This window comes from Lynx canadensis, chromosome F1, assembly GCF_007474595.2.
Source record: "Lynx canadensis isolate LIC74 chromosome F1, mLynCan4.pri.v2, whole genome shotgun sequence".
NCBI classification, from domain to species: domain Eukaryota; kingdom Metazoa; phylum Chordata; class Mammalia; order Carnivora; family Felidae; genus Lynx; species Lynx canadensis.
The window spans coordinates 30,225,824-30,237,903 of record NC_044319.2 but is presented as its reverse complement, the minus strand read 5'-3'; the positions used below and the strand labels follow the sequence as shown (position 1 = coordinate 30,237,903).

The window sequence follows — 12,080 nt, the reverse complement described above, 5'->3', positions numbered from 1 at the left end:
TATATTACAGGGATTTCAATTACATTCTTCCTTTTTTTCTTTTTTTAAAGTCTTTATTTTAATTCCAGCTAGTTAACATACACATTTCAGTTACATTCTTACTTTCAGTTGTAACGTGGGTGACAGTTTGTTGTTAATGAAAAAACATGAAGCTTACAAAAATCAGAGTGAATTCAGAGTTACCCTAAATGATTTTATTCTCCAGTTTCTTGCTACTTGGGCAGCATATCATATCCATGTCATGACTCTTATTAAACATCTGTTGCATTTAGTTCCAGTTTGTTGAGTTGGGCAATTGCATAGTACCTGGACTAGGCTAGTCTTCTGTATGCAGAGCTTTTTATACTGCATTTCTTATATATCAACTCCTCCTATAGAAGGTATCAGGTTCTCTCTATATATTTTAATAGGAAAATTTCAGAATTTGGATAAATCAAATTTATAGTGGTAATATTGAGACCTTGCTGATACTAATAACTTTGATGTCTGTTCCAACTTTGAATCTCTCTTCTTTTTAGTTAGAAATGAGAACAAGTAGCTGGGGACCTTGGGTGGCTCAGTTGGTTAAGCGTCCAAATTCAGCTCAGGTCATGATCTCATGGTTTGTGGGTTCGAGCCCCACGTCCAGCTCTGTGCTGACAGCTCAGAGCCTGGAGCCTGCTTCGGATTGTGTCTCCCCCTCTCTCTGCCCCTCCCCCACTCACACTCTTTCTCTATCAAAAATAAATAACCAATAAAAAAAAAAGGTGAACAAGTGGTGAACTGGGTCAAAGAAAGTTAATTTTCAGGTTGGATAAATGAAAGTTTATTTTTCGCGTGCCCTGTCCTTGTTTTCTCCTTTTAGGAGAGTCAAGCCCTACCCGTCGAGAAGCTGTGAAGAGAAGAACAGCAGAATATCTAATGCGAGCAGAGAGTCTCTCTAGCCTTTATGGAAAACCTCAACTTGATGATGTCTCTCAGGTAGGTCTTATGTTTCATTTTGTATTTTCTTTAGCTCTTTTTGCTGACTTGTCTCTTGGCTTTATTTATAATTAGAATGCTTGAGAATTTTGGTCTTTGGAATTTTATCAATAATATTTTAACAAGTTATTGGTGGGAGGAAAAGCATTAAAGCGGATCACCAAAAGTGGAATAACATGGGACTTGCTTTCTCCTCTTTCTCAGCCCTTTGTTCCTTCCTCTACCCCTAAAACTCCATGTGTAAAATGACAGTAATTTGTACTGAATTTTATTTGAAATTTGTAGGGTTTAATAATGGTTTTTGTGTGATTCCTGTACAGTTTTATTGATTCACGCTAAAACTTATTATGAAAGCATAAGTCTTACAGGTAGCTGCTATAGGTGACCTAGAATTATAAAGGCATAATTCTAACAGGGATATTTATGTTATTTGGGACTATCCTTAGTCTTGTCTAGAAAGCAGGTGAATGCTTAAAACATTGGAAACGTTGTAGTTTATTATTATTGTTTTTATGTCATTTGGACTTGGCAAATATATAACTTTTCTGGTTTTTTTCTTTATATTAACTAAGGTTTTTTTTGGATACAATTTAAAAATCATATCTTCTAGAGATGGAAGAAAGTGCTTATTTTCTAAATTGACCTAAGATGCAGGTGGGCTTGTTCATATCCCAACTCTGTCCCTTGAAACCAATGGAGGATTGGGCAAGACACTGAACTCTCCAGCTCTTACCTTCAGTTTCTACATCTGAATAATGAGGATAATAGTTACTCCTTTCTGGGTTATTGTCAGGTTTAAATGAGTTAAAAAAAAAATCACTCATATATACAAGCACATACGTGCACACACATGCGCGCCCGCGCGCTCACACACACACACACACACACACACACACACACACACACAAATCCTGCAGTTCAAGTGATTACCTCATAAAAAGACCAGCCTATAAACCAAGCTTATTAGAGTAGCTTAATAAGTTTTAGCCCTATTTTTCATCTTCCTTAATATACTGCTTTGTATGTTTTTTTTCGTATTTTTTAATGCTTATGTACTTTTTGACAGTTCTAACATGTGTCAGTTTTCTAGTTTAAAAATAGCCCAGTACTTCATCTTGATTCATTGGACCATTAAACTTTTTGTTGCTGATTTTCTGAGTCCTTTTCATTCTGCATATGGTCTTTTAAAAAATGCAGTTATCAAAACTATACTTATTAATGCGAATTTTCAGTGTGAAGTGTTTGATCATTACTTTTAGAACAAAAAAATTATATTCCAGCTTGGAAGTAATATACTTTTGTTACTTGTTTTTATATAATGAATATGTTTTAAATAAGATATCTGCTGTTTCATTTTCAGATTGTTAATTATTCTGTGTTTGCCAATCTTTCCCTATTTTCTATCATTATTGTTTTAATTGTATTATTATTTTTAACTCCTTATTATTTTACCTTTTTAAAATGCAATATTTATCTAAAGATAACTTTGAATTCAATTCTTATTACTGTGGGGTTGGCAACCCTCCCTATGTGCAATCCTGATGTGTACATTCTCACTTCCATATAAAAGTATTAAATAGGATGGGCCTCTATGAACTTACTTGTTTTACTAATTCATCTTGTATGTAAATATTCTAAAAGTTTTAGAAAATTACTAGTATTCTATTCTTTCCATTAATGTTAAACTTGAATATTCTACCTATACTTACTCCTTTGAACTCCCTACTTATGCAGCCCTTATTACAGTTTCCCATAATCACTTCTGTGAACAATATTTTTTTTTAATGTTTATTTATTTTTGAGAGAGAGAGAGAGAGAGAGAGAGAGATAGCAGGGGAGTGACAGAGAGAGAATCCCAAGAAGACTCCGTGCTGTCAGCACAGAGCCCAACGTGGGACTCTCACTCACAAGCTGCGAGATCATAACCTGAGCCAAAATCAAGAGTCAGGTGCTTAACTGACTGAGCCATCCAGGTGCCCCTGTGAACAATAATTTATTAGGCAAATAAATAAGTGTAGCTTTTGACTTGGAGAAAGGAACCATGAAGTATATCAGTCAGAAATTCCTTTCGAGCATAGCTTCTAATGAAAATAAAACGAAGGAAATCTAATAAAAAAGAACTGGTTGTATTAGATTATATATTAATTCACTAAGCATCTGTTAAGACTCTGTGTGTATACAGTATCAAACTAGATATAGTTTGGAGTTATATAAAAGATGACAGTTTCTGCTTTTGCAAACCCTGTGTACCCAAAATACGTACCTCATTGAGGAAATGCTAGAATGATAAGAGCCATGTAGAATAATGGGAACTTGTATCAGAAAGGGTAAAAAGGACTAACTAGTGAATCAAATTTGGTATGCCAGGACTTTTTTCAATTCTTAGGCAAGGAGGCTACAGGACAGTTTTTCTAGCTAGAACAAGATGTTTCTCTTTTATGGTTAGTATATGCTTTTTATTTCACTTCTGTATTTTATGCTCTCAAACCTGGCCCTTATTTACGTCAGGGACAAGCTCGATTATTTTCTTATCTATTATTTAACTTAAATGTCTTCTAGAGTTTCTTGATTAGTGTGGTGAATTCATTATTTTCTTCTTCTTTTTTTTTTTTTTTTTTAATTTTTTTTTTCAATGTTTATTTATTTTTGGGACAGAGAGAGACAGAGCATGAACGGGGGAGGGGCAGAGAGAGAGAGGGAGACACAGAATCAGAAACAGGCTCCAGTCTCTGAGCCATCAGCCCAGAGCCCGACGCGGGGCTCGAACTCACGGACTGTGAGATCGTGACCTGGCTGAAGTCGGACGCTTAACCGACTGCGCCACTCAGGCGCCCCTCATTATTTTCTTCTTTAACCATCTCTGGGCCTCAGTTTCAACCAACGCATTCAGAGGATTGGTATAAATTATTTTTGAGGCCCATTAGCTCTTAAATTCTGTGCAAAAGCAGATATAATTTCCATCTTGAATGCATGTGCCAACACTTCTTTCTAGTCTGGTTGATTAGGAAAATAAAGGGATCCTTTCTGGTTTAAAATATTTTTTGTTGATTCTTGTGTTCCCCTTTGGTGAAGTCCAGGTCATGACTCACTCCACCCGAGTTTTCTGTGGTGATTTCAGCTTTTGCTTTATTGAATTTATTTATGAGACTCTTTTGTGGTAAAAATAAAAGTTCTTAATTTTCCAGTCATACATGGTAATATCCTTTTTGAAAAAGGGCAGAAAGGAGCCCTCTTTGACTCTTGGTTTTCTTCATTACTTCCTTATAGGAAAACTTAAGGGGCAGGTTTCAGAAAAAAAGGAAATGAATTTTGTTTAAAGTAAAAGTCTTGACTGACAGAGACAGAGTCCTTTATCTTTTCCTTTTTTTTTTAATTGGAGAGGACTTTGAATGATTTAAGAATTAATATATTTTTAAAATTTTTATTTTTTTTTTTGAGAGAGAGTGCAAGCTGGGGAGGGCCAGAGAGAGGGGGACATAGGATCTGAAGCGGGCTCTGCGCTGACAGCAGTGGGCCTGTTGTGGTGCTTGAACTCACGAACTGTGAGATCGTGACCTGAGCTGAAGTCGGATGCTCAACTGACTGAGCCATCCAGGTGCCCCAAGAATTAATATTCAGAGGGAATTTTCCTGGAAAAGACTTGCAAAATCATTTTTGCTCTTTTTAGCTCTAGGAATAATAACTCAAGATCATGGAAATTTAGAAAAAGGTAGTAAATGGTCTAAATTTAGGACATAAAATACTGTGTAGTTTGTAAAGTATGAATACATATTTTGCCATACAGTTAAACAAGGTGTTAATGAAAATTAATATGTAGAATGTATGCCTTTCCTGAATATTTGTAGAGTTTTGAGTACAATTACTGTGATACTAAAAATATTTTTTCTGTTGTGCATTTTGTTGACTGGTATTATTGGTATTTCTCACTTCTTCCTTAGGAAATATTTTAAAATGAGTATCGTGTCACCCTTAGTGAGACGTAGACAAAGCAGAGATGGCAGTCAGGGCCATTCCACATCAGTAACAGTACTACAGTGAAGACACATCCTTGAAATGTGATGGAAGAGAGGCTAGGACATGGGGTTTGAGGGTTAATAAGTTGCCAGTGAAATTCTTGGCAAAGCCAAAAATTTACGGGTGAAACCAAGTTAAGAAACTAGTGTAGCTGGCAATCAGGTTTTAGAGTGTGCGTTCTCGATATGTTTTTTGTAAAGTGCTTTCCTTTTACCCTTATCTTCCCCCACTCCAAAATGGTGGCTTATTCTTCTTAGGTTAAGGACAGGTAGCTAACCGTATTCTGGAAGTGGTTGGTGGACCAGTAGCATCAGCATCACCTGTTAGCTTGTTGGAAATGCAGAATCGTAGCCTCTCTCAGGCTGACCGAATCAGAATCTCCATTTTAACAAGGTCCTCAGGTGATGCATAGACACGTTGAAGTTTAAGTACTGCACTAACAGCTCGGTAAGAACAGAGGTAGATGTCATCAAGAAAAGGGAATAATACCAAGTGAAGAAGACTGTGGGCAGGGTAAACGACAACTTTAAAGAAACCAACCAAAGTAAGGGTAAGCGTCACTTAGCCATTTAGAGAATGTAGAACAGAAATAGTAAATAGATTTTACTAGTGTGTTAACTCCAATCCCCTGGTCATGGCTGCCAAGAACACTGTCTTGTGAGACAGAGTGTGAGATTAACAGAGATATCTGCCGTGGGCTTGAACGGTTGAGTGATATGTATTTGCCATCTTTGGTTTTGAAGATTGTTGGGTCATCGTACATTCTTCTATCATAAGATCCATCATGTACTCTCTCCCGCCCCCGCTCCTTGCTTCTCTAGGCATGTTCTGCTACAGTAGTTAATATACGTAAGTGAAAATTTGACCTTTCTCATTAAGGAAATCAGCCATGTTTCCTAGAAATACACTATATTCTCCCATCCCTCATTCCCTTAGCATTGGCTGGAGTTTCCCCAAACAATATTATAATATTTAATAAGTAAGATGTAATCCCTTCTTATCTATCATCTAGTTTTGTCATCTTAGACAAATTGCTTAACCTTGCCGCTTCTCAGTTTTCTCATCTGAAAAAAAAAAAAAAAGAGAGAGAGAGAACATTGGACTTGATCTCTGTCTCTTTCTGTTCTTAAAATTCTGTGGATTTATGTTTCCTTTTGCCATCTGAAAAAAGGAATAGATCTATAGGGATTCTACCCAATTTAAGCGCTGCGTATAAGGAATACAGGATTTCTTATTGATGATTTTATTTCATGATCTTTCTTTGTTCATTTCTCTGATCTTAAACTTTTATAGATGGTTAAAGTGGAAAGAGACCTTTAATGATCACTTTGCCTTTGGTCTTTCCCCATTACAATTTCACCATTCCCATCTTTGCAGAAGTAACCTTACTAAATCACTGTTTTCATTAGGTTGTTTCTCATACAAAAACTTGTTTTCTAGACTCTGGAGAATATGGTCCAGACCTGGCATTCAAGGCCTGTGAAAACTGACAGACCCTAAGTGCATAATTTTATTTTCCTTTGTTCTACAATCTGAACATTTTCCCCCTACCAGACCAGTTTCCTTCCAATCCTGTATATAATATCCTTTCCTAACCTAATTTCAACATAGCATTTAAAATAATTTTTAGTTCCACTTCTTTCTGAGACCACAGTTTATCATATACTAGTGACTTATCTGTATAGTCTTGTATTTTTAAAAAATGTTTTATTATTATTTAATTTTTTCATATATTTGGCTTATCTCTTCAAATAAGTAATAAACTTCTTATAGCTAGGAGATCATGCCTTTCGATGGTTTATATTCTTTCAGTTATCATGCACATAGTGGACACATGGTAATTATTCACTGAAAGGTGCAGTTTATAAAGATTTTGTAGTTTTCTATCTTTGCTCTTGATTACCACAGTGAACCAAAATCTTTCTTTGGAAAAACTGAAAGATCCAATGACATCAGTGAGTAAGAAGGTATAAGGTATAAATAAATAGGAGGCATGGATGTTAGATGCATTTGGCTATATTTTCAAAGATGAATGTAATGGATAAATTATTATCTAAAGTATTATTTCCCCCTATAACTTTTCCTTAACAGTTCTCTTACCAGAAATCACAAGCAGTTCTCACTCTTCCTTAATAATAGAATAGGGAGAGATTAATTTTAATTATCAGAATGTGTTGTGGAGTAGAAAGACTATAAGCAGTACAGTAGGAAGTTGGGGAACATCACCTCTTCAGGCACACCGAAGTTAGTATTTGCTTGCTAAACCTAAAAACAAACAAATATTTGAAAGCAATTAGAATTGTTGCTTTAGAAAAAAAAATTGCTGCTTTTAGAAAATTTCACAAATGATAGTTTTTCCAGTTGTAAATGACACCTGATTTATCTGTGTAACCTTCTTCCCTTGTTTTCCTCCTCTCTTCCTCCTTCCTCTCTTTTCTGCTTTTCCTGTCTCCTGACTAACACACAAGGCACTGAGAGTATAAAGATGAATAAGGTATATTTCCTGTTCTCAGGGAGCTTCCTGTCTAGTGATATTGGTCTGTACAAGGACTTGAAGTATCAAAAATGGTATTTCAATAACTATTAATCATGACATTTGATTAACCAGGAGAGTTGTCTTCCATTCACGAGGAGAACAATGTTCCTGCATATTCTGATAGACTTCAGACAACAAAAAATGTCTTACTTTACTGATTGACATGGAAAAACTAAGACCAATGGATAGGGAGTAAGGTTTATTCTTTTTCTATGTGTGGTACTGAAATAATCCCTTCCTGTTTTCACTGATCTTTTTTGTAGCCAACAGACCTAGTTTTCCACATCACACATGTTCAGATATTAAAACAAATTTTTTTCTCCTGTAAGTCATTTCTTTTCTAGGCTTGAATGACCTTAGTTGTAACGATTATTGATTGTATGATGGAGTTTCTTAATTTTTCACCATTGTTGACAGTTCTGGTTAAACTTGAATCTGCCAATCGCCTTAAAATACATAAGTATATATTTATAAAGTAACATTAAAGGACTGTAGTTTCATGATGAGAAAGAATGACTTGTTGTGTTCCCTCTCTCCCCAGGTTTATCGATTATAACATTGTTTTTTAGTACCCTCCTTCTAAATTACTCTTGAGCCATCTGGGGTAAATATAAGGCTGTGATTGGTGGTTGTCTTAGTTACCCATTTGTTACAAAGTTTCCTTACAGCTGTACAGTTTTGAATTGAATTACTGCTCTAGAAACTATATCAGCTCATTATTTTTTCTTTTTAAAATTTTGTTTTCGATGTTATCATGATTTATTTACTTGCAACTTTTTTCTTGCTTTTTCTTTTTGATTTTCTTTCTTTTTGATTTTATTATTTTTTTTATTTTACATTACAGACAAACAGAAACTTCCTCCTTTCATCTTTCCATTCTCTGATTTATGATAAATTTAGTTTCCTTTGGCCTGGCATTTGCTTCAGCAGGCAGTCTTCCTTCAAGTACCTCCCTGATTGATGTGTAATCTTTGATATCTTCCATTAGCCTCCAGGATCACTAAGTTCAAGGCCCCCTTGGAACCTAAGGAGCCCTGCCGAGGAGCTGAAGGCCTTCAGAGTCCTTGGGGTGATTGACAAGGTAATTCTTCAGTGTCTCTTCAAGAGTTCAGTCATAAATCGACTGCATGCTGACATTATGTCTTTGAAGCTTTGGATCTTAAGGATATGAAACAAAAGGAGAAAATGACTCAAATGCATCTGCACTTTAAAATAACAAAAGCAGAAAAGAAAAAGCTTTTATCTAAGCAATTCATGTAAGGTCATGCAAAATATATTTGAGCTAACGGAGAAGGTGCATATTTGTTGGCATTCGGTTGAGTAAGGGGTTTTGGTTTTATAAACCTGCTAGAGCAGAGTAAAGATACACTTTTTGTTAGTTACAAAAACTTGTTAGTCAGTAGTTTTCAGCCTTAACTGGTATAGTCAATCTAATGATCAAAAAGAAAAAATGGCACCCTCCTAAGACCTACCGTTTACTGAGTACTTAAAATGTGTCGGCCGTACACAGGCGTTTCATATAAAACAACTTGCTTAATCCTTCTCACAACCCTGCTTTTTGCATCATGTTGGGAAAGTGATGTGTAGAACAGGGTAAGTAACTTGCCCAGAAATCAGATGGCTAACTTAGGGTAGTACTGGAATTCAAACCTAGAGATTTGTGACTCCAAAAACAGTGTTTTTTTTCCAGCACATGCCTCCCCCCCCCATCTCCTTTACTTTTGTATTTAGAATAAAAATAAAGAGATAACAAAGATATCTGCTATTGACTTTTTCCACATTTGGTGACATCTCAGATATGCCAAAAATTCACAGTACTGGCAGAGACTTTACAAGTGTAATTTAAAAACCACACACTGGGCGCCTGGGTGGCTCAGTTGGCTGAACATCTGACTTTGGCTCAGGTCATGATCTGGCGATTCATTGGGTTCGGGCCCTGCATTGGGCTCTGCTGATAGCTCAGAGCCTGGAGTGTGCTTCAGATTCTGTGTCTCCCTCTCTCTCTGCCTCTTGCCTGCTCACACTCTTGTCTCTCTCTCTCTCTCTCTCTCTCTCTCTCTCAAAAAAAAAAAAAAAAAAAAAAGAACAATAAAAAAATAAATAAAAAGTAAAAATCACACAAATAAACCGTGTTTTAAGTATATTTGGTCAACCATCACCTTACCTTTCAGAGTAAAAGAAAATATTTTATTTAATATTAAGATATAAATTAATTTAGGCCTTTTTTTCTATTAACCATCTTTTATGAAGCACATCAGTGGTCATTGGTAACTTAATGTTCGTTGAGTACTTCTTGTGTGCTAAAGTATGCATGTGATTCGTTGCTAAAACTGAACAATATGCAGTGTATCTCAGGTAATTTAGATGGAGCTAATGGTTTGAGCTATTCCAAAGGGAACATTGGGTTCAGTATTACCTGAACCTCTCAGTCTTATTATAAGCATTGTTTTTCTCAAATAAATTCATATAACTGAATTATGACTTAAAGAGTTCTAAGCAGTAGGTCTTTTTAGCTTGAAATATTTCTTTGAAATATTTCTAGCTTTTCCAGTTTGGAGAATGATCTGTTTGAGAGTACAGAGAAGCAAAATAAGAACTGAATAGTTCGTAGGTTCTTGGATTTCTGTGCAAGCAAATATACTTTTTTGATGTGCAATGTCTGTCCCTCCCTTTGATCTGCTTGTTTTGATAAAATATGACCTTTCATTGCTATGCTCTAATCATGAGTGAGTCACCTCGAAATCCTGCTAATAGCTTTGAGTCTCATAGGTTTATCTAAACAAGCACCTTCAGCAGAGGAGGAATTCCAGAATTCTGTGCTGATGCATAATTTGCTACTGTCTTTATTCTGTTAGCCCGGAGAGTATGTTTGGTGTTGCGAAGGTGACATTTAACTTTTCAAAGTAGAGATAACTAAATATGTACTTGGGAATTAATGGGCTTTGCAAATAATCTTTTAAAATTTATAAGTCTTCATAAAAACATGAATAGATTTTTAAAAATTTGAATTTTTAAAAAATGTTTATTTTTGAGAGAGAGAGAGCAAGTGAGAGAGGGGCAGAGAGAGAGGGAGATAGATGATCTGAAGCATGCTTTGCTCCCGGAGTGCAGAGCCCTATGCAGGACTTGAACTCACGAACCGTGAGTTCATGACCTGAGCCAAAACCAAGAGTTGGATGCTTAACCAACTGAGCCACCCAGACACCCCAGAAAGTTTGAATTTTTTTAAAGATAAGTTCTTTTCTATTTGGCTTTTAGAAACTGGAAGATTGGAAGAACAGTGTTGAATAAATTGAAATGGCTAGAAAATACACAGGATACATTAATCTAGCCTGTACAGACTACAGTTTGTCTGATTCTATCTCATTACAGTATTTGTTCTTTATGAGTTATTTTGAGTGTTGTTGTCTGTTAACTTAGGAAAGTAAAATTTCCCTTGAGAATAGGATTTTACAGACTTTTATATAGGAAGTAAATAAAGCAAATTTGTTCATCCGTATCTAGACTATAAGCTCCATTAGAACAAGATCTTGTCTGTCTTGCTCTTTATGTTCTCAGTGCCTAGAATCATGCTTGGCACCTAATGGGTGTTTACTAAATATTTGTTGAAGGAATAAATTGAACCTTAAATAATTTTAAATACATCATATATAGAGTGACACCTACTGGTATAATGTGAGACTGCTCCCTAGTTCCATTGCCCCATAGGTGTATCTTGGTCTGGTATTCAAAGGGAAATAAATGATTTTCTGTTCTTTAATTGGGCTTACAAAATCCATCATTAATATATATGTACAACAAGGAATTTAAGCATTAGGGATCTTGCAATATAAATAAGCTTGTGAACATTTAAGAGCAAGAATAATCAGGCTAGTGAAGACCCTCAAAATCATACAAAGAATAGCTAAAAAAATGAGGTATGGTTAACCTGATAAAAACACATGTGTTCTTCCTTTCTTTGGAGGGCTATCCAGGATAGCATGATTAAATACTGTTTGTTCAAATCTTAAGGGTGAAAGGAAGTATTAATTATGCCGGATCAAGAGGTGCAAACTAAGATCACCTTAGGCAAACCAGGATGTCTGGTTTTCCTGGAAAGAAGGTAGTCAAGGATAAGACTTGTTAATATCCCCATGGGATACAACCAGAACTAAATGAGTACAAGTTTTCAAAGTTTAGCTAATGCTTAAAGATGCCTTTTAAGAATTAGGATTGACCAAAGGCTGACTGGATTTCATCATACTTATTTGTTTCATGTCATTAGAGAGATTCAAGCAAAGGCTGAAGAGTCATTGGTGGGGATGTTCTAGAAGGAATTCAAGCACTGGAGGGAGTTTTACATTAGATAAAGATTTCTTTTAGCCCTCAGATTCACTTACACATAGTCTTCATGTAGTAATAGCAAGGGAAAGTAGAAATTAGTAGAAAACTAATACTTGGATGAAAAGGATGGATTGCTGGTGTTTTCACATAAATTTGTGCACGTGTGGGTGCAAACTTTTGTGTTTCTATGCATGAGGTATGTAGGTATAAGAATTGCTTATGTATAGCTAATTTGCAGTTGAGTTAG

The 12,080-nt window shown here is 35.6% G+C and overlaps 1 protein-coding gene across 6 annotated transcripts in view; it reads left to right on the top strand.

Moving 5' to 3' along the window:
* RPS6KC1 (ribosomal protein S6 kinase C1) overlaps positions 1 to 12,080 on the top strand; it is a 179,968-nt gene that overhangs the window by 89,798 nt on the left and 78,090 nt on the right. For all 6 annotated transcript variants that reach the window (XM_030303034.1, XM_030303032.1, XM_030303037.1 and 3 more), the window contains 2 exons: positions 845 to 960; positions 8,499 to 8,591. In XM_030303034.1, the coding sequence (XP_030158894.1) occupies positions 845 to 960; positions 8,499 to 8,591 (209 nt within the window). The remainder of the gene's footprint in view (positions 1 to 844; positions 961 to 8,498; positions 8,592 to 12,080) is intronic.